At 56.0% G+C, this 22,820-nt stretch overlaps 1 protein-coding gene across 8 annotated transcripts in view; it reads left to right on the top strand.

The window, feature by feature from the left end:
* The first annotated feature begins 18,447 nt into the window (after positions 1–18,447).
* CASZ1 (castor zinc finger 1) overlaps positions 18,448–22,820 on the top strand; it is a 149,143-nt gene continuing 144,770 nt past the window's right edge. For 5 of the 8 annotated variants that reach the window (XM_036347379.1, XM_036347380.1, XM_036347378.1 and 2 more), the window contains exon 1: positions 18,448–18,654. In XM_036347379.1, the coding sequence (XP_036203272.1) occupies positions 18,463–18,654 (192 nt within the window). In that variant the 5' untranslated portion in view covers positions 18,448–18,462. The remainder of the gene's footprint in view (positions 18,655–22,820) is intronic. The other 3 variants (XM_036347390.1, XM_036347389.1, XM_036347385.1) reach the window with 1 other exon arrangement.

Raw genomic sequence — 22,820 nt, 5'->3', positions numbered from 1 at the left:
GTGCTCTATGGGGCAGGGGAAGAGAAACAATGATTGACATACGGCCCCAGCCTTGTGGGTGCTCTCAGGCCTGGGGGGAGCCAGATCACCTTATACATTCCCACGGCACTTTTTTAAATAGCATGAGCCTTGATCAACCATGCCCCTCAGGCCCCCAGGACTCTAGTCCCCAGGAGTGCAGGCACCTGGCTCAGCCCTGGCAGCTGGCTGATAGTAGGTGCTCAATAAATACTTGCTGGGCCCGGCCAGCATGGCTCAGTGGTTGAGCATCGACCTGTGAACCAGGAGGCCACGGTCTAATTGCTGGTCAGGGCACATGCCCGGGTTGCGGGCTCCATCCCCAGTAGGGGGTGTGCAGGAGGCAGCTAATCAATGATTCTCTCTAATCATTGATGTTTCTATCTCTTTCTCCCTCTCTGAAATCAATAAAACTATATTTAAAAAAAAAATACTTCTGGATAAAGAATGAATGAATGAATGAATGATCCCATACCTGTGGCTTCCTTTCCTGGACTCTACGTTCCTTGGGGACAGGGACAAGGTGGGCTTATACTCAGGAAAAGCCGGGGTCTCTGGGAGCTTGGAGGAAGGACATATAACCAAGACAGGTGGGTGCCAGGGAAGTGCTGTCTCACTTGAGACCTGACAGCGGAGGGGTAGGGGCAGGGAGCAGGCAGGGAAGGCATTCTGGGAACGCCATGCCGTGAGCGAAGGCCAGGGCCGTGAGCACAGGGCACTTCTGGGCAGAGAGAAGGCCAGTGTGATGGAACCGGGAGGGCCGAAGACAGGAGGGGCGCGGCAGGGCCACCCCAGGTGGGGCCTCATGATCAGGTGAAGGGGTCTGGGCCACATCCCGCAGGCCCTGGGAACCTCTGCTGGGCTTCGACAGGGGAGTGATGGCTCAGGTCCGCTGCCAGGGGCACAGCGGGTGGGCAGGACCAGCCGGGGCCGGTGCCCGCTAGGAGACTGGGGCAGAATTCCAGGGGAGCCAGAGGGTGGCCCGATTTACTGCTTTTCCTTCCTCCACCCAGAGAGTCTGGGCTCCCAGGTTGTAACCTCTGGGGACCCTTGGGGCTTGTTCTGTCTTGTCTTCCACTTCCAGATGGGGGCACTGAGGCCCAGAGTGGGGGAGGGCCTTGCCCAAGGAGCTGGGGTGAGGAGCCAGGTCTGGAGCAGGGAAGGGTGGGGGCAGGGGTCCATCAGAAGGCCCTGCTCAGGCCACAAGGCAAGACCAGGGCATTTAGAACTGTCCAGACCTGGGGGCTGAGGATGAAATAATCCTTCCAAGTAGTGGGGGTGGGGAGCCACTGGAGGACAAGGCTCGATGGGACCCCAAGCCCTCTGCGCCCCCAGCCCTGGCGGACGTCTGCCAGCCTCACTGGCTTCAAAGAGGCAGCCTGAGTCATAAAGCAATAATGTGATTACTCCAACTGCAGGTGGGGCCGGCCATGGCCACCCTCCGAGCACCTCCATGCGCCCGGCACTGTTGCGTTGAGCCCACATGATAACCCTGTGAGGAGACGGGGTTATTGACCCAGCTCACAGATAGAGAAACAGAGGCACCGGCCAGTGACAGAACGGTCGCAGCTCTGAGTGTGAGGCGGGATTTGAATCCAAGAGGCCTGGCCCCAGAGCCATCTCTCAACACAGTGGGGCCGGCACAGGTGATGCCCAGTGAAGACTCGGGCAGGTCTGGGTTCAATCTCTCAAATTAACTGACCCTGAGCCAGTGGTTCCGCCTCTCTGAGCCTCAGTTTTCTCTCCTCCCTTCCCGGAACACGGGGAAGAGGATGGGTCGACTCCACGGGGGCTGTGAAGACGCAGGAGGTGTCTGTAAAGTGCCGGAACAGAGGGGCCTCCGGGCCCAGCGGCCCAGCAGCCAGCTTGGCCTTTCCCGGCCTCTGCACGTCGCCTGCACCCACTCTCCCTGGCACATTCAGTCTCTGCCCCACGCCCATTTGCATGCCAAGCTGCCAGCACTGGCAGGTGAGCCAGGCCCGCCTCCCGCCCTCCCCCTCCTGTGGTGGGGGAAAGGGCTAGAGCCCGGGGCTGTCCTGGTGGGGGATGGGCAGGGGCTGGGGCTGGGGCTGGGGTTGGGGGAAAGTGGGCACTGGGCACAAAGGGGGGCCATCCTCACTCAGGGCCCGAGAGTTCTGGAAAAGGGGGCAAAGGCTTCTCCTCTCATTCCTCCAGCCCGCTTCCTCAGCCCTCGCTCCATGAAGGTATTTAATGAGCAAACACAAGCTTAAAGAGAAGGCCTGATTCTGGGAAAACTCTGGCTCTTCTGAGATGCCAATCAGCAATTCCCTCTTTCACATCCCCTGATTGGCCTTGGTTTGATATTGGCTTCAGCCCTCAACTTCCTCATCTGTAAAATGGGGGTGAGACTCTGTCCTGCGTGGTGAGGCTTCCATGAGAGCACACAGGGTGCTGCTGTTTTAACTCAACCGGATATTCTCCTGCCTTCAGCTCTCAGTCTGAAGTTCCCCCCTTTTGAGCACCTGGGGAGACCGGGGACCTGCACCCCCAGCTCCTGGGGGTATAGGTGGGAGCAGAACCTGGGCGCCCCAATTCCTGCCTCTGTGCGTCCTTGAGGTGGCAGCGCCGAGATACCATCTCCCCTCCCGAGAGCCCAGAGGAATTTGGACAGCAAAGAAAAAACAAACCCAGCCTAATGTTTTTCATTTTTGCCTTGAACAATGCCCGTTTCTCGGCTGATTGTTAAGCAAATATTGCAGGAGGCGGGCCCCATAGCTGACGCAGGCTGCGGATCATATCAGAGCCACAGCCCCGGGGCCTGGGGCCCTGCCACCCCCAGACTGTGCCCAGGACTCCCGCTGCCACTGTTGGCCTTTCCCAAATCTCACACCTGTGGGGAGGGGGCTTCCGGGCCCAGGTTCCAGGGATTCCTGACTCAGAAGAAGCAGTTCTGCCCAACCATGGCAGGCTTTCTCCCCCGCACCCCCCCCCCCTTCCTCTTTAGGACAACAGGGCGTTGAGGACTGTGCCAGTTTGCTCTGGACTGTGGGTTTCCTGTGATGGGACTTTCAGTGCTAAGACGGACAGTCTTGAGTGACTCCTGGGTCGTTTAGCCTATGGACTCAAAGAATTGAGAGTCAGGTAGACAGATTCCTTGGATGCCACGGCTACTGCTGACATCAACAGCCACACAGGCCTCTGGAGAAGCAGGAGTCCCGTTCTACGGCTGAGAAAACTGAGGTCCAGAAACCGACTTGCATGAGGTGAGGGAAGTGGCCGAGCAGGAAGGCAGGCCCAGCGGGGTTTCAAAGCCCCAGCTTTCCACCACCATCTGCCCCTTCTGGGGGCTTGACCTTGGCCAGCCACAGATAGTAAGACCAAGGTCAAGAGAGGTGGAGAGAGCCCAATCCCAAGCCCGGCCCTCCTCACTGAAGCCAGCTTTAGGGTGCCCCCACTTTCAGCGTTGGGAGGACTGGTTGCACCTTAGCCCAGACCCTAAAAAAACATAGTCCAGCTTATTTGGGGGAATAAAATGCTTCTGTCTTGTCTCAGGGGCCCCAGGAACTGCCCCAGGTAAGGAGGGGTCACTATGGCCCCTGGATTCTTGCCTTCCCTCGAGAGCCTGTTGCAAAGCCAGACAAACCAAGCTTGCCTGTCCCGTGAGAGTCACATGGAGAGGCCTGGCCAGGCAGGTCCCAGAACTCCAGCCCCACAGGTTCCTGAGGACTGGAAGGCAGGGTCAGCGCTGGGCCCCTTCCCACAGGAGGCTGGGCCTGGGCTGCCCGTCGGGCCCCCTCCTCGCTGTCCCCGTGCTGGGCTGGTGCCGTGGCCTCCGTGGCAGGGAGGGCGCTGGCACTCGCTCTGGGGGTCTGTTTGAGGTTTCCTCCGGCAGCTGGTGGCAGCGGGTACAGCTCGCTAATTAATTAGCGCTTAAGTACTTAGCATCCTCCTGCATCGTGTCAAACGAGGATTTGAGTCTTAATTCCCTGTGTAGGTAACGGTGGGAATGTGCCGGGGAGAGCGGTCAGGACGTAGAGGAAAGGGTTTTCCCGGCCTGGCTGTGGGCTGAGAACACTGGAGTGGCAGAGGCTGGGACCCTCTGGGGTGGGGGGGGGGGGGGCCGCTCCTAGGCCCTCAGCCCCTCATCCACCTCCTTCCAGGCACTTACCCACCAGGGCCGAGGAGGGAGAACACAGGCTCTGCAGCCAGACTGTCTGGGCTCAGCTCCCAGCGCGCTGCCTGCTTACCTGTGAGCCCCCGGGGGAGTCACTTAATCTCCTCGGTCTCGTTTGCGTGGATGGAGATGACGAGGGCACCTACCCTTAGAATTGCTGCAGAGATTAAACGAACTCGTGGAAATTCTGTAGAACGTGCCTGGCACCCGGCCCCCCGATTCGTAGGAGCTATTATCTTTCATGTATTCGCTCTCTCGGCCTTGTTTTTATTTATCCAACAAACATTTATCAAGCGTCTACTATGTACCAGCTGGACACAGGCCCAGGTGCTGGGGGCCCAGAGCTGAGTACGTCTTTCCGCCTCTCTAAGCTGGGTCCGACCATCTGTGACCCAAGGATGATGACAGACTGTGAGGCTCCAATGAGATGCTGTAAGTCAAAGCCCTTAGCCCAGGGCCTGCCACAGGCGGAGCCCCACTAACCATGGGCTATTGGGGGGGGGGGCCTGTGGCCCCAGCAGGGGGGCTGGAGGGCAGGCAGATGGCCCCACCTCTATCGCTCTTCGCCCAGCATCGCTCAGGACACACCTGGAAAGGTGGCTGCATCCCTCGGTGGCTGGGGCAGTGCCAGGCTCCTGGAACCGCTTGGGAGCCCCCCCCCCCCACACACACACACACTCAGCGCCAGGACTTGGGGACATTGGTGAGTGATAGAACCACCATTCAAACCCAGGTCGGCTACACTTGACACTCAGTGCCAAGACTCTATGAATGGGTCCTGGTGGTGGGGGAGCCCCGGGCAGGTAAGGCCAACCTGACCTTCTTTTCCTGACGCTTCTGACTTGTTCACTCTCCCTCAGCATCTCCTGGAAATGCTGGTCCCTAAGGATGGCCGGTTTCCACTGGATGGCATGGGAGGGACCCTCCGTGGTGGGTCCGCGTGGATCATCTCAGTCCTGCGGAGGCCAGCTGACCACCCACGGTGCTGGCGAAGGCCCCAGGCCACACCGGCGTGAGTAAAAGGTACCACAGCGGTTGGGGTGGGAGGGGGGGGTCAGGGTAGAAGGCAGAGGAGGGGAGGGGTAGAGGCAGGTGCTAGAAACGGAGTCCGCGGTTCTTAGGTTGGCCGCCTGGCTCTGCTCCGTGACCTGAAGGAAGTCACCCCATCTCTCTGAGGTCTGGCTTTGTCGTGTGACATGAAGTTGGCGATCTGCAGGGGGCGGCGTCTCCGGTTGAGCGCTCTGTAAGTGGACATCGTGTCATAACCTTCAGGGGTCGTGTTATTTAGGAACCAAAGTGGCTGGTGGTCCCACAGGGACCCTTCTCCCCGACAGGACCCCTCCAGGCAGGGACTCAGGTTCAGTTGCGCCCCGTGCTCCCAACACTCGGTGAGGACAGGGTCCGTCCTGAGCTATTTCCCATTGTAGTCGGGGATCTACCGTATCGACGGGGCTGTTGCTATGTGTCAGGCACTCGGACAGGAGCCAGGGATCAGCCCTGGGCCGAACGAACGCTGGCAGTGGGGCTGCCCCTGAAGCCGGGGGCCGAGGGGAAGCCCTCCCCTGGGGAATGGAGGGCTGGAGAATGGTCGAAGGCGTTGTCCCTCGCTTACACATGCAGACCAGGAGCTGAAATGAGCCGCCGCTGTGGGCCAGGCACTGTGCTAAGACCTCCCTACGGTTTATCTCACCCGGGCCTCGCAACAACACCACCTGACAGTCGGGAAACTGAGGCTGGGAGAGGTCACCATGCCCCAGGTCAACCTGCGAGTTCGCGGCAGAGCTGAGATGCAGACCCCAGCGTGTCTGGCTGCAGAGAGCGAATGGTCAGCGGGCGGGCTGCTGGCCTGGAGGCTAGGCTTTGGGTTGGGGAGCTGGCCGCAGTCTGCCGTCGCAGAGTGGTGCGTGGGGAAGGGGGGAGGCGGGGGACAGCGCCCAGGCTGGTAGCTGCCTTAGCGCGCAGGGCCCCAGCCTCAAGCGACCGGGAGAAAGGAAAACCCTGAAAACGAAAAGCCCGTGAAACTCACCGGGCTCTGGTTAAGGAGCAGCTTGGAAAACCTTTCTGAAGGTTCCTGGCAATGTCCCTGTGGGAGCCAGCTCACGTATTTAAAAAAAAAAATCATTAAAGAAGTTAGGACTGTGAAGAGGCCGTAAATGTAAAATATCGGTGGTTCGACAGGGTCCCCGCCGCCGCAGCCAGGCCTCATCCTGACAGGCCAGAGCCCCGTCCGAGAAAGACATCGTTTGTCTCCCCCGGACGGTTCCCCCCGAATCTCCCCACAACGTCTGCTCCAGAGTGTCCGTGTGCCCAGCTAGCGTGGCACCGACAAGCGCCGTGGCTGCATCAAGCGGGCAAGGGCAACGTGTTGGCAGAATTCCGGCGGGAGCTGGCCCTGGGTGGCAGCCGGCGCCACTTCTGGAATGGGTGCCCACGAGACCCAATTTTCCTGGCCACCCCCACGTCCTCCCTTACCTTGTCGCACCGTCACCATGAGCCAGGCCGTCTGCTTGCCGGACCCTCTGCAGGAGGGAAGGCTGACACCTGCTCCCTTTAAGGCACTCCTGGGTGCCCGTGGGTGGCGGGAACAAATACACGGTTTGGGCTATAGACACGGCACCTGCTTGTCCCTTTGTCTGACGTTGTCTTGTTCTTGTTCAGGAGTCGTAGCAAAGAAGGTGGTACCACCCAGCCAGTCTCTCATCCTGCTCCCTCCTCTGCCATAGAGAGAATCAGGGGTGAGGTGTAGGGACCCCCCTCCCCACCCTGTCAGCTCAGATCAGACCGGGACCTGGCCGGCTGGGACCCAGGGTCGGAGGCTGGAGGGAGGATTCCCAGGGTCCCACACCAGCCCCCACCCCCCACCATCCTGGGTGACTTCCAATGAACCAGCTGACCCCTCCCCACTGCCGCTGGGAGACAGGGAGGGTGACATTGAGCGCCTGCGCTGGGGCGCCCTAAGGGTTAACTAATTAATGGTCGAAAAGTGCTTTGAAAAAATAAAGTGCTGGATAATGGGAAGGGCAATTATGTTGGGAGAAACTCCTAATTTGGCTGGAATTGATGTTAATGATAAAGTATCTGAAACATGTAGCAAGCAGGCGTGATTGTATTTTATATGACAGAGAGAGAGAGACACTCGCACGCAGGGGACACGGAGAGCGGTTAATTTGATTAAATAAAGTGAAAGATAAAAGGCGCGCGGACACCACGGTCCGTGCTGTTTATCTGGGCTTGGTGTAACACTTTGGAATCGGATCGAGCCTTTTGACTCTTATTTGTTTGTGATCGAGATCATTGGGAAAGTGCCCGGTTGGTGGCTCAAAAGAGGCCTAAGAGAGCCGGCTGTGGCTAGGAGTCCCGAGCAGGCCCAGGCTGCGCGTTCTGGGGTAGGCGCCAAGGTCTCGAGAGAGTCAAGGTGGGTGTGGGTGTCCCCCCTGCACCCCACCCTGGAAGCTGAAGCCTCACCCACCAGAGCTGGTGGTGGTGGTGGTGTGGGGGACTGAGATGGCAGCCAGCATAGCTCTCTCACCTTCCAGAGGGAGAAACTGGGACCCAGATGAGCACGAGGGAGGTGGGTATTAATCGGTATAGGAGCCAACGATTATAGCAAACTCCTGTGTGCCAGGCCCTGTGATAAGATGCGATTCCATTTCGTCCTCAAAGCAACCCTGTGAGGTGGGTACCATTTCCGCCTCCATTTCCCAGGGGACTGAATGGAAACTCAGGTGCTCAAGGTCACAGGGCCAGCAAGTGGGGCTCAGGCAGCCTGACTCGAGGAGGAGGCCCAGGTCGTGACTTTTGGACTAACAGGTGCTCTTGTTATGCAGGGCTCTGCTCTCCTGGTAGTTCTGCCGACGTGGGGGAACCAGGCCACGGATGTGGGGAGCCTTCGGTCCCTGTCCTCTTGGGCGGTCTGAGCGATAGTGCGGGAACCGAGGGGACAGAACGAGATTGCTGCAGGCAAGAGCGGGAGCCTTGGTTTCTGGAAGGTCTGTGAGGTCCCCGCAGGTCCAGATTAGTATTCAGTATTTATAATATTTCCATAATGGTAAAACAAAAGAAAACAAGCAGAGAGAATGCATTTTTAATCACCAATCATTTCTCTTTGTTTGTTGTGAATGAGCAGCGAGGTGAAATAGTATTTCATAATCACCCCATTCGAATTTTCCTCCCCACAAAGCACCGAGAAATCTCTAAATAAAATAAATAAACAAGCCAAGACCTTAAAATAAATCCCAGAGGGCAGAGTGCTACGTGTGGCTATCATCGCTGCCAGAAGGCAGGGGCTGGGGGGTGGGGGAGAGAAGACAAAGGGACGGGGACCTTGTCACTCACCCGGAATAACAGACCCAGGTTGAGGGCACCCACAGGCAGGGGAAGACAGAGCAATGGTTTGAAGATCCTGAGAGTGGGACAGACTCCTCGCCCTTTATTTCCTCGCCCATATTCTTCCGGAATCTTCTGGTCTGCATCCTGTCACTCTAAACCAAGGGAACTCCTGTTCCCTGCTCCTCAAGGGGCTTCATAATCTCCCACTCAAAGGGTTACCCATCCCGGGAATCTTCTCCGTCCAGTGTCCACCTGCCCCCGGAGCTAGTCCAACCTCTCAAACGATAGAGGAAGACAGCATAGCAGCGAGAGAATGGAAAGGGCATATCCAAGACCTCCTAGGGACAGGGCTGGACCTAGAACCGGGGGTCACCCCTCATCCATCTGCACTGACCTGCAGGTGTCTCGGAGAAGTCTTCTATGCCATCGGATTTTCTTGGCTGGCTGTTCCTGATGTTTTGTTTTGTGCATCTCAGCATCTCCAGACACTCAGGTGCCTGGCACATGGGGGCACGTGTCGGATGTTTGTTTTCTGTATGGGTGGGTGAATGGATGGAAGGCTGGATGGGTGGATGAATAATCAGATAGATGAATGGATGGATGGGTGGGTGGGGGGGTGAATGGATGGAAGGCTGGATGGGTGGATGAATAATCAGATAGATGAATGGATGGGTGGGTGGGTGGGTGGGTGAATGGATGGAAGGCTGGATGGGTGGATGAATAATCAGATAGATGAATGGATGGATGGGGGGGGGGATAGATGGATAAATGAACGAATAAGAGGCTAAAGCTGGTTTGGTTCCCTCACTCGCCATCAGCTATGACCAGATAGAGAATGACAATCACAGTGCAATCTAGTTATCATCTGGGGACCTGCTGCCTTGAAATTATGTCTTCAATAATCCCCTGAAGGACTCTGGGAAAAATCCTCTTCTAACAAACCAGACTCCTTCCAAGGAGAAATTTTAGGCAAAGCTCTAGGGCCAGGCTGACACCTATTTTCACGTGAGTCACGTGGTGGTTATGAGCACCGGCCCGGGCTCTGCTCCCACTCTGCCACTCACTCCTGCGTGGTCACGGGTGAGTCAGTGGCTTCTTCCCTCATTGCCTCCATTTCCCACTCTGAAATGTTTTCTGTTAAACGTCCTACTAGGCTCTGGGCCTGGCCCCTTCTATGGGGCAGTTCAGCCAGAGCTTGGAAGAGCTCGCCCCCTGCGGCTCCTGGCTCGCGGCCCCTCCGTGCCCGCCCCCTGCCGTGGTTAGGAGCAGCACGCAGCCTCTGCAGCCTTTTCCCTGGTGGGACACGTGCAGGGGGGGGTAGCTCTGAGCATCAGGGTATTCTCAAAGCCAGGTTGATGTTCTGGCCATGGCCAAGGCCCATACTCCCTCTGAATCCTATTGAAAAAATCATAAAAAGGTAATTACTTTGTCATTACCGAACACTGGTTTGTCTTTTTTTTTTTCTTAAGCCATGACCATAAATAACCAGCTGGTTACCCTTCAGCGTGGACACCCACATCTGTGCAGGACCTGCCCGCTCGCACAGACTGGCTGCCGCCACGCCGCCATGCCCTGGCGTAGGCCACATGCCCCCGCCACATGCACATCACACAGAGACGCTGCCCGTCCACCTGGCAGCCCCCATGCATCCTGCCAGATGCTGGAAATAACAGTGACGACAGCTATTATTTGTGAATTCAGGCTAAGAGCTTTGCAGGAATCATCTCAGTTAATTCTTCTGACGATGCTGTAAGGCCGACACTGGTTTTGTGGCCATTTGACAGATGGGGACACCGAGGCCGAGGGAGGTCAGGAACTTGTTCAAGGTCATGCTGTGAGTAAGGAGCAGAGCTGGGGTTTGTATTCACGTGACCCAACTGGGAAATCCATACTCCAATACACTATTTAAACCTAGATTTAAAAAGTACACACATACATAGTCTCTGGGAGCAAACCATTATAATACAGCATGGTAACTGCTGGGGCAGAGGAAATAAGGGCGCTGTGGGAGGCCAGCAGAGTTTTGGGCAGGGGGACATCAGGGAAGGCTTCCTGGAGGAAGCCACACCTGCTTTGGTCTTAATGGGTGAGTGAGAGAAGGACAAGTAAAGAAGGGGAAGAAAGGCCTTCAGGGCAGAGGGAACAGCCTGGACAAAGGCCTGGAGGGGAGACCTAGGCAGGAGCTACGAGCAGCTGTGTGCGGCTGGAGCAGAGGGTGTGTGAATGCATGACAGAGAGCGCGCCGGGAGGCCAGGCCAGGGAGGTGGGCAGGGCCTTCGCTCACATCCGGGCCAGGTTGGCAGAGCGGGGCAGGCCGCCCCCACCCACGTCCAGCTACCTGGCACTCCTGTCCGTGTGACACGAGGGCACCTCATCCACAAAACAGCTCTTTCCTGCCTGCGCGGCCAGCCCCGCCTCTGTGAGACACCGAGCCCTGGGCGGCGGCTGGCACCGCACAGGTGCCCGTCGGGAGGAGCATGGCTACTTCCGGAGTCTCACAGCCGGCGCCCATGGCCTGGCCACACCAGCCCTCCCTCCGGTGGGATTGCCTCCTAGGCCAGAGCAGCACAGCCATGGCTAGTCCACTGGCTTCTGCTCTGGGAGATCTGTGCTCACTCCAGACCTGGAGAGGGGGGTGGGAGGAGGAGCCGGGAGGGAGAAGGCCGGGGAGGAGGAGGACCTGGGCCTGGAGACGGGGGCCCGGTGATCTGTGGCAGGAACCACGGTGCCACGGGGGTGTGGCTTTGGCTCTGAGGACAGGTGGTCCCTTTGACTTCTCCATGCTCAGTTTCCCTCCTTGGTTTGACAGGCCCTGGCGCCAGGCCTGCCCCTCCCTGCAGGCATGGGCGGGGCAGGTGTAGCCCAGGGCCTTGTCATGGGAGGTGCTGGCAGCAGGCCGGCTGCCCCTCGCCCGGCTGTACTTCTCTGTATTCAGGTGCCTGTTGACAGCGGGAACGGAACCTTCTAGTGAGCAAACAGCACAGCCCTGGCCACAGACCCAAACCCTCCTTAAAGGGCCATGTGGGCTCGCACATGCGCTCGCACACACACACACACACACACACACACACACACACACACACTGTCCCATAAAACCAGACACACACCTCACCACCCGGCACGGGGGACACTCCTGCCCACACACATCCTCACATCGCCAGGGCAGAGGTGCTCGGTGGGTCTCATTTCAATTCATTGTTTTAATTTTTAAGTCCAATTCACAGCCAAACACACGGCTCTCGGATTGTGGACGTTTTTTTATTTTCTGCATTGTATTGACAGGCGCATTTCTCTGTTTTTCCTGAACTGTTAGCAGTGCATGTGAATGACTCCTTTTTTTTTGCAAAATTTAAAGCCTTTAAAAAAAAAAGTTAGATGGTTCAGAGGCTATTACAGCTGGAGGAGGCCATAGGATCAGAGACCCTGGGACTAGGGAAGTTTCCTAAAAGAAAAAAGTTAGTTACCTGGAATTATTCTCATTACCAGGCAGGGGTAAACATTAATAGCAAAAAAGTACATGAATTAGAACAAGCTAGGAAAGGAAAAGCTTGAACCCTTGGCCGGAGCTGAGCGAGCGCACAAACAGGGAAAATGAAAACAGGCACAAAGTATGGGTCCTGAGCCCGGAAAACAGGTTGTATTTATGGCGTAGAAGTCCCCGAGGCTCCTCTGTCTAGAGAGGTTTCTGGAAGGTGTGGGTGGAGATGTGGGAGGAAGCGGAGCTCATTTCTGTTGAGGCTGAGAGACTGAGGCAGACCCCACTCCACGGCCCCAGGAGTTGAGCAGATGCCCATGGAGCCTGGGCTCACGTCGAGGTTCTGGAAGGCCCTGGGCAAAGGCTCTGCTCTCAGCTCCAGCTCCTGGCTGCCAGGCGCCTGCCCTTCTCAGCTCTGCCCGAGGTTGTGGGTCTGAACAAGGCCGCTCAAACCTTGAAACAGCCCCTGCTTGTGTCCAGCACGGTTCTAATAAGGATTCATTACTAGAATCACAGACTCTTTCACCCATTAAATTAACAGGGGTTAAAAAAGAGAGGGGGGGGGGGAGAGAGAGAGAGAGAGAGAGAGAGAGAGAGAGAGAGAGAGAGGCCAAAGGCTGGAGAGCTTATGGAAGATGGGCTCCCCTGGGAGGGCGAATTCACACAGCCCTCTGGGAGGGGCGATCTGGCATTGGGAACAAAACGCTTTGAAATGTACGCACGCTCTTTGATCCAACACTTCCACTTTAAGGAACAGGCACGATTATTGATGGACAAGGATATTCATTCGAGTTATTTATAATAATGAATAGAATTGGAAACGAGTTCGATGTCCGAAATTTTCAGTAATGAGGACTGGTTAAGTAAATGATGATCAAACTCTATAACACAGCCATAAAAAATCATGTGGAAGAGTATTTAATGCCATGAGAAAATGTTTCTGCTATGTGTATACGACAGGTGGAAAACACACACTAGATTCAGGGCGATTCTGATTTTATAAAACAAGAAAGTGAGAAACAAAAAGACAAACAAAACTTATAGGCTGGCAGGAAATACAGCAAAATCCGCAGTGATTATTCATGGGCGCTGGGATTACAGATGATTTACATGTTCTTCTTCCCGTTTCTCTGTATTTTCTGAATTTTCTACAATAAGCACGTGTCCTGTATATAATCAAAACCAAATAATCATGTATTTTGCAAAAAGAATGAGGGAATTTGGTGGGGGGAGGGGAGGAAGGACTTGCCAGGTTCATCGATTTGAATGGGATTCGGGTGTGCAGCTGAGCGTTTGGGGAAAAAGGCCCCCTCTCTTTCCCAGGACTCCCGAGAGAGAGACACTCGTAAATAAAAGAAAAGCACTCAGCTTCTTTTTTTATTTTTAATTACAACTTGCCCAGTCATCACCGTAATCACTTATCGGAGCCGGCACTGGGTTGTCTATTGTCATAGCGTCTACTGAGCGCCCACTGTGAGGCTGCACCATGCTAGGCCCAGTGAGCCCCCAGACACAGACCTCGCCCAAGGAGAACCCCAAGGCCAAGAGTAGCTTAGGAAAAGGGAAAACAAGCACACAGCCTGTCATTTGTAAGGACACTAGTAACTGGGGAGAGTTGAAAAAGAGGCAACTATTTTAGATTATCTATTCCTTATATACACTTTTAAAAAAATGTATGAGAGTGTTTGTCACCCTGATTCTGCTATGTGTACACGACAGGTGGAAAACAAGAAAGTGAGAAACAAAAGAAATGCAGGGACATTTTTCTTAATCCTCACCCGAGGACATGTTGTGTTTTTAATTGAGCCAGGTATGTGTCCTGACTGGGAATCGAACCCACAGCCTTTTGGTATACAAGATGATGCTCCAACCAACTGAGCTACCCGGCCAGGGCCAAATTTTTAAATTTAAAATAGTGAATCTTGGTCAACACTGACGGAGTGCTTACTGGGTACACAATCTGGTGGTTGGTTCTGTGATGTCTTTGGCTCCTTCTGTCTTTTACTAGATTGAAATAAGACTTTACAGTTAAAGGACAGTTTTGTTCTACTTCCTTCCTTCTCCTCTCCCAATGCTCTCACAGTCAAGTTTCATCTCTTTATGAAACTGAATAAAGGTAAAAAAATGCTTATTGCACTGGGGTAAATCGAGAAAGGCTTCTGTCACCTTCCCCTCATCCCCCAGGTCGCTGGCTCGGGGGTGAAAAGCTTTGGCTATGGAGTCAGACAGCCCCGCTCAGCCTTGGGAAAGCTTTCTCTGTGCCGTGGTTTCCTCATCTGTATAATGGGTATATTCCTAGTAGCAACCACCTCATACAGTTGTTGTGAGGGTCTAATACAACAGTGGTTCTCAACCTTCTGGCCCTTGAAATACAGTTCCTCATGTTGTGACCCAACCATAAAATTATTTTTGTTGCTACTTCATAACTGTAATGTCGCTACTGTTATGAATCATAGTGTAAATATCTGATATGCAGGATGGTCTTAGGCGACCCCTGTGAAAGGGTCGTTCGACTGCCAAAGGGGTTGCGACCCACAGGTTGAGAACCATTGTAAAATAATAAGTGCTTAGCATGGTGCCTTGCACACAATAACCTAGCAAACCAGCTATTGGTGTGCAATTAGGAGCTGCTTTCCATCACTGCGGAGGATTAGAAATTTAAAAAACTGACCAGGAAGCTGAGCTGTGATTACTTTCAAGGCTTTTCCAACTACGCAGACAAACATACATGTATTTGTTCAACCATCAGTCACTGAGAGCCTCCTGGGTGCCAGGCACTGTGCTTGGCTCCTTGGTTTCTGCCATAAAGGCACAGACCCTGCCCACAGGAAGCTCACAGTCTAGCCGGGAGTGGGGGGATCCTCCCTGGAGACTTAGAAATGGGAGAGGTGCTGGGTCACTTGCAGCCCACCTAGAAAGGGGACCCAGACAGGTGACCTCAATAGAGTGCTGAGTTGACCCCACTCCCCCTCCTGCCTGTGCAGCCTCCTCTTTTGGGGTACAGTTCACCAGAGCCATGTATTTCCCCACTGTTGACCCCTGGCCAAAGGCCAGAGAGTAGAAAGCTTGGCAAAGCCACTGTGCCAACCTGGCAACTCCTGGATTAAACCAGCCCCCCCCCACCCCCCCCGGCCAACTTTGTCCTAGGAGCTTTCTAGTAATTTCCCTACAGCATAGGCCCCTCCAGGGCAGGGACCACATGGGTTTATCTAGATTCAGTGCCTGACTCACAGAAAGTGAGGGCCTACTATGTGCCAGACACTCTGAGGTGCTGAGGAAACAAGAGAACACAGAACAAAGTTCCTGCCTCCGAGGAATTCCCAACTAGCCGGGGCAGCTGAACAGGAAATATGGGAACACGAGACGAAGCAAACTCATAGTGGACACTCAGCCAGGTGAAGTGGTGGAGAAAGGCTGGGGAGCTACTTTGGGGAGCAGAGACCTGAATGCTGCCGAGGAGGCAGCCCTGAGAAGAGCATTTCAGGCAGAGGGAGCAGTGCAAAGGCCCTGAGGTAGCGACAAGCTTGGTGTTTTCCAGGACAGCAAGGAACTAGTGTGTGGGAGGCAATGTGACCGAGGGGAGGTTGCAGGGAGATGAGGTCTGGGGCCAGGCACTGGCTAGATCCTGCTGACCAGGAGAAAGCGTTTGTATTATTTTAGGGAAAGCTCAGGAAATGCTAAAATGAAGCAAAGGAGGAGAAAAGCACCTGATTTCGGTCCCTGCCAGGGCAGTGGGAGTGGGGAACAGACACCGAGAGGCGGAGAGACTAGACCAGGGGTGGGCAAACTTTTTGACTCGAGGGCCACAATGGGTTCTTAAACTGGACCGGAGGGCCGGAACAAAAGCGTGGATGGAGGGTTTGTGTGAACTAATACATGTTAACACTGCTGCTGGTGAAGGAGCGGAGGGGAGAGCAAGAGAACCCTCCGCTCTTTCGGCTCCGCGGGCTGGATAGAACAGCCGAACGGGCCGGATCCGGCCCGCGGGCCGTAGTTTGCCCACGGCTGGACTAGGGGCCAATGTTGGAGTGTGGTGCCCTCTCCCAGCCCCTTGCTTTGGTGTCAGGTTCCAGCTTGCCCACCCTAGATGAGGTTCCTTCAGGGGCTGTAGAAAGGCCCCTTGGGGGGTGGGAGAATTGAGACGTATCTGAGAAAAAATGGAGGGAAGAATACGTGTTTTAATGCAAGTCTGATGGGTGAGATGTGGCTGTTGGGAGAAGGGGAGGGGAAGGCTTAGAGTGGGACAGCGGGGAGGGGATTGACCAGCAAACTCCTCAGCCAGCTCCTCAAAGGCCTGGCTGTTTGGTTCATTTTTGTCTCCCAGCCCTGGTAAGGATCTGCTCCTCATGAGGCTCTCGGCAAATGCCTGCTGGGTGAATGAGTGCGAGCTGTTGCTGGAGGGGGAAGAGGGACGGAGGAAAAGCAGGCAGGGAGAGAGCACAGGAAGCGATGAGAAGTGGAGGGAGCACTGCATGTCCCAGGGAGCAATGACAATTACTGGCATTTATCGATCACGCTCTTGGCCCAGGCACTTTTCCTGCATTAACTCGTTTTAGCCTCTCAACAAGCCCAGGCCGTGAGTCCTGTTATTACCCCCCGTCTTACTGGTGAGGCAACTGAGGCACAGCGGGGTCAGGTGCCTTCTTCCTCAAGGTCACTCTGCTGGTGGGTCGCTAGGGTGGGACCCCCCAAAGCCCAAGCAGTTAACCACTTCTTCAGGCCGCCCAGGAGTGGAGCAAGACTCTTTCCCACTTCTCAGGTCACCTCTCACTCTGCCTCAGTTTCTCCTTCTGCAGAGTGTCAGGATTGGGCTTGAGATCCCTGGGGCTGTGCGTCCTGCTGAGTCACCAGGCACAAGGGGCTGGTAGGCCAGCAGCCACCTCTGGGGAACTGAGGAGGCTTTGATGGGCGTGGGATGGGGGGGGGGGGGTGACAATGGAGAGGGATGGGTCACTGGTCAATAGGAACTGTTCATTATTATTGATGTGTTGCTGCTTCCTGTTAATTATGGGGCTAAGGAAAGGAGACAAGTAAATGAACCCGGGAAGTGTGTCTCACCCCCAAATCTGGCCTTCCTGTGCAGACAGATCCTGAACTCATCCTAGTTCATTCCCGGTGGCAGAGAGACAAGCTCTGTGTCTGAGTTGGGTTCTTCCCAGCCAGTCTAAAACAAGCGGAGATCACTCAGCATCTGAAGGGTGTGGGAGGGGTGAGCCTCCTCCCCCAAATCTGGAGGGGTTTTTTTTGGGGGGGGGGGGACGAACAAGGCAAATCCTGGCCACCTCAGGGCCAGAGGACCATCGAGTCCCAGTCTCTATCCATTTACCAATGAACTTCTGGCTTAGGAGGCATGGAACACATCCCAGCAGATGTCTCTCTTGGACAATCACCACGCAGGGCTTCTGGTCATTTCCAGGCCTGAGAAACTTTGCTGAAACGTTGTAGATTAGGCCCAAACCCCACCGGCCTGCAAGTGTTTCCAGCCCGTGGCATTTTGCTCTTAGTGCAATTCACTCTGTGTGGAGCCCGTCTCAAACCTGTGGGTCATGCTTTGAATTTTTATTCATTTACTCTACGAATCGTTTCGCTCTTTGGTCCATTTAGCCACTGTGCGCCATGTCTCACTTATCTCACCATCTGAGTGTTTCCCTCTTTCTTTCAGGTCGGACGCGATTTGCATCCTGTCCTTATGCAGAAGGAAAAACAGGTACAGTGACTAGCTCAGTCCTGGGGGGACGGCCTGACCAAGAAAGGCAGGACCAGCGCCACTGGGCAGAGGACTGCTGCTGACCTCCAGGCTCAGCCCCCACCTCGAGCCAGCTGGGGGGTGCAGGGTGGGCCAAGGGGGGAAAGAGGGCGTGTCTCCAATGGTGTCTGAAGGTCCCCCCTCAAAGAGGCCCTCCCCTTTTCCCTGGAGAGCGGAGAAATTAGTTCTCCTAAGACACTCTTTATCCTATTGCCTTGTTTTATTTTCTTCACAGATCGTTCCGCTCTCTGAAATATTATTATTCATTTGTTTTAATGTCCAGCCTTTGCACACACGTTCCCCTTCATTCTTCTCGGCCCATCTTGCTCGCTTAAGGATTTTATTCTCGCACAACGGAATGAATGAAAAACTTCCTTGCAAAGAACAAGTGCACAGCGACTATGGAACAGTGAGGACCTCACGCTCCTCACATTTTCGCTTGCAGAAAAGAGCTAGTTCTTCAGGAGAAGTGGCAAGCCCGCTGGCTGGCTCTCTGGAGTTCAGAACAGGTGAAAAGTAACCCACTCCCATCCCTTCTCTTCTCCCCCAGCTGCAGCTCCACTCCGCGGGGAAGTGTAGAAAGCTTCCCCAGCCGCAAAAGGGAGCCGTGCGCGCGGATGCTCTTTGGCAGGCCGTGCCTCGGGGTGCGTGCAAGCGGAGCTCAGCCCTGGGAGGTGGGTGGGAAGAAACCAGGAGGGGAAGGTCTCGGGGTGCGAGGGTGGAGCGGAGCCCGGCCCCGCGATCCGGCCCGGGTTTTGCATGCCACCCAGTCGCCCGCCCGGCCGCGGAGAATTCCATAATCACGGCGGGCGACAGCGGAGACTGGGAGCGAAAAATCCAGGATCCGGCAACTTTGGGCAGCGCATGCGCGCCCGCGGCGCTCCATCCCAAACACACACACACATTTTTCCCCCGGACTTGGAAAGTCACCCAAAGCCGCCCCAAGTGCAGGTAAGAGACTCCGCGCTCCCTCCGCCGCGCCCCCCCACGCCCCGCAGCTTCGCGGGACTCCTGGGGTGCTTCGGCGCCTCGCCCCCTGTCCAGGTGCTGCCTTCCACCCCCCGGGGCTGCCGTTTGCAGCCGGGAGCCGGCGAGCGAGCGAGAGAGCCAGCCAGCCAGCCAGCCAGCGCGCGGCGGCTGCCACCCAACTCCGGCCGTGCGGGAGGCAGGGGGCACGGAGGGCTGGCACCCCGGCGCGGGGTGGCGCGTCGCCCGCCGTGGCCAGGGGAATGCCCAGCGCGCAGCTCCGGGGGAGGGGAGGGCTACTCCTGCTGGGGGTCACTTATTCCAACTGAGGGGGTGGCGGGTAGGGGAGAAGAGGGGGAGGTGCTAGGCGCAAGTGCAGGACTTTGCAAATAGGGTGGGGGCGCCCCCCTGGCTGCGGGCTGGCGGGGTGGGGGCAGAGCCTTGCCAATGCCGTGTAATCACTCCTTCCCCCCTGCGCGCCCCCAGTTGCAGGGGTTCCTGTGCTCTCCGGGGCAGAGACGGAGGCAGGGGTGAGGGGCGCCTGGGGTGACTTTGCAAGACTTTGCCCAGGGGAAGAAGGGGTGGATGGGAGAAACCCTCCAGCCGACTCTTGTGCCCACTGCCAGGGTGTAGGTGCTGCCGGCAGAGGTAGGCAGTGTTCACTGAGGTGCAGTGTCAAGTGGGGGCCCCGGGTGGGAACACGAAGGCCAGAGGTGGTTTTGATGGGGGGAGCGGCTTTCCCTTTTTCATCTGTGCCTGGGAAGTTTGTCTCAAGCGCTGCTCCGGGCGCGGCAAGTGGCTCTCTTCACTCCCCCTACCCCCACCCTAGTCTCCCCGGGCACGGAGCTGGCATTACTGGGCACAGGGAGCCTGGGCACCGGCTCGGAGCCGTGCGGCTGTCTGCTGAGCCCGCCTGTGTCCGGGGAAAAGTTCGGGGGAGTTGCCGCGGTGTTGAGTGCGCTGGGAGAGAAGTTGTGCCCGGGGACGTGGGACGCTGGGACGCTGGGCGGACGGGCCGGCAGGCGGCTGGAGGGGTGCGCTCCCAGGGGGCTCGGGCGCGGTGGGAGAGGGTCTGGCGGGGTCTCTGTGCCCCGAGGCTAGGCTGAGGGTGACATTGGGGCTTAGCATTTGGGGAAGAGGAGCCCTGAATCCAGGGGCGCTGCTGAAATAGGCACCAGGTGGAGGACAGAGAAGAGAGTGGCTTGAGGGGCGTAGAGGGGCGCCCCACGGAAGAGGGCCGAGCCACCTGGTCCCTTGGGGTCGAGCTTCAGGGCAAAAGAGCGCTTGGTGCCTGGCAGAGGAGTATAGGGGAGCGGGGCTCCAGGGGGCGCGCGGGAATGGGGGATCAGGCCCTCCCAACAGTCAGGGAGCTGCTGGGGCAGGGGGCCCGAGTGGTGCGTCGGGGGTGAGCCGGCCGGGCGGAGCGGCCGGTTTATTTTTACTCGGTGGCATTTGCAGAATGTGCAGCTGATGGCCGGCGGCCGCCAGGAAGTTTTGCTTTCTGTTCTTTCTCTCTTTCCGCAGCCAGCGCAGCCCGGAGCGGGAGGGCCCGGGAACCGGGCCTGGGAGGGGAGGGGGCGACCACCGGGGTGGCAAGGTACGGGGCAGGGGCGCACTGGGCGGCGGGCAGGAGCTGCTGGGCGAGGGCAGCGGGCTGGCGCTGGGCCGCTGCGGAGCTTTTGGGCGAACGTCCGTCCCCAGCGTTGGAAGCTCCTCGCCGGCGGAGGGGAACAGGTGTATGCGCCGTCAATCACGGCCGGAGGGACACCGGGGGCGCAGATTAAAATAATAATAATAGATTTTTTTCTAGGAGGTGGGTGCAGATTCTTCTTCCCAGGGATCCCCAGCCCGGGTCGGAGTTGGGGGAGAAGAGTGCCCATGGTGGCAGGGGCCGCTTCTCCCGACACTCAAGTTCCTCCCGAGCCAGCCTCGGCTTGGGAAGCCGGCCCAGGGGCGAGGACCTCCTTCCAGCCACGCTGGGGAGGGTGCGGGTGTGGGTGCGGGTGTGGATGATTTGTTCACCAGGGAAGCAGCGAAAACATCCCACCAGTGAGCTTGGAGTTCCCCCCAAACCCGGCCGGACCAAAGGGCCACTGGGGGGTTCTGCGTCGCGGCCCCAACGGAGTCTGGAGGCGCGACCCTCAGCATGTGTGCTTGGCCCCCCAACACCTCGCACACTCCGAGAGGTGAGGGCAGCGAGGGGAGAAAGGCCGGGGCAGTCGATGGGCAAAGTTGGTAAATGTAGGAGGTCTCCAAGCTGGTGTAGACGCGCGCTGAGAGCGCGAGAGGGGACTGGAAACAGATCGCTGGGTAAATGGGTGGCGCCCCCCCCCCCTCCGCGCCCACACCATGGCACGCGCGGGGACACACACACACACACACACACACACACCACGAACGTCGCTGTCCTAAAGGGAGCTGTCCGGGCTGAGCAGGAGCAGCTGCGCCGGGGCGTGGTGAGGGGGGTAGTTGGTCCCCCGAGGCTGCGCCCGGGCTGCGCTCCACGTGCCCAGAGGGGGCGCTGGGCCTGCTCGGCGTCCGAGCGCACGGCTCCGTGTTTGCGCCCTGGTGGCGGCGAGGCGGTGCGGCCGGGCAGCGCGTCCGCGCCTTCTCCGGGACTGCGGCTCCCGCCCCCGACTCGCGGCCGCGTCCCCACTTCCCAAACTTCGCTCTACGGTTGGCCCTCACTCCGGCTCCTAGCCCCGCTGCGGGGCAGGGCCGGGAACTTCTCCCTTCCCCGCAGTGGCCGCCGTCTCTCTCCCCGGAAACCGGCGAATTGGAGAGATAGCACCCCCCCCCCCCCATCTTGTTAGCCACCTTAGAGGCGGTTAACGAGAGTTTATGGGGAATATTGTTGAACTTCAGTAATCAGGTTTCCAGCGATCTTATGCCTTCTGTTTAATTTATTAGACTAGTTATTTATTCTGTTGATGATAATCTGTTGCTGGTTTCTATGGAGATGTTAAACTGATCTCTTTCAGAAATCAAACTCCATATGCACTAAAACGTTTAAAGGGGCAGTACTTCCCTCTTTTTTTTTCTTTTTCTTTTTTTTTTAGACTTTGCACCTTGCTGAGACTTAGCGTCTTTTCTCTGAGTCTCGGTGCATTTTATTTCCTTCTTACGAAGGAGAGGAGCCCGGAGACTCACGCTTTGTGGCAAGTACAGCTTATTATGGCTAGAAGAAAGCAAAGGCTTTGATCCCTAAGTTGCATCATCATTTAAAACAGATCATTTCACCACCACCCCCTTCTACCCCATCATATAAGAGCAAAATTCTTTCAAGATCAAAGAGTCCGATCTAAAAAAAAAAAACAAAAACCCCAACTATTGTTTAAAAAAATAGGAAGTCAGTCAAATGTGAACCTCTCATTTATAAATGCTCCCCTTGTGTCGAAGGAATTTTTTGAATAAGAAAAACAAAACTTGTAGCTCAGCTAATTTTTCATACTTATTAATAGTTTATCTTGCCCCCCCTTCCTTAATTTAAAAAGAAGTTCAAAGTTAGATTTCTCTGCCTGTGGGGGTTGAGGTATATTTGCTTCTCTTTTAGATCCTGACCATCTGTTTTTGGAAAATTAGCCTCTGGGAAAAGGGGAAGAGTGTTTTGTGTGTGTGTGTGTGTGTGTGTGTGTGTGTGTGTGTGTGTGTTTAACTCAAACTTAATAGAATGCTTTAATTTTTTTTAAATACCCAAATATTTCAAAGTCCCCATTTTCCTACTTTTTAAGAGAATATCAGTAAACCTCTGTCTGGGGTGGGAGAGCATAGCAACTTTTTCTCCTTCTCCCCTCTCCTCAGGGAGTCGTCTGTGGATTTGTGACTTTGAGAGGAGTGGGTGCAATGAATTAAGCAAGTAAAGCAGGGAAAAAATTATCTTGGTTTGTGACACTCTGAAAAATTGCAAACCTACTCCAAACTCCGATGTTTATCACGCTGACAGATATGATACAAAGCGATTGCATTTCCTAATGATCCTTTGGGACTACGTTGTAGGTAAAACCATTCAATGCATTTTTAATATTAAAGTAAGGCCTGGGTTCCATTTTCTTGGAGGTGGGGGGAGTGGAGGTCGCTCTCTAGAGCGGATGCTTTCTGAGTATACTTTCCTTTTCCAACTTGAGCCTCTCCCCCCCTCCACCCCTGCCCAT

This window comes from Myotis myotis, unplaced genomic scaffold (assembly GCF_014108235.1).
Source record: "Myotis myotis isolate mMyoMyo1 unplaced genomic scaffold, mMyoMyo1.p scaffold_m19_p_2, whole genome shotgun sequence".
Classification (NCBI taxonomy): domain Eukaryota; kingdom Metazoa; phylum Chordata; class Mammalia; order Chiroptera; family Vespertilionidae; genus Myotis; species Myotis myotis.
Note: the sequence above shows the minus strand (reverse complement) of the source record. Positions and strands in the feature narration are given on the sequence as shown.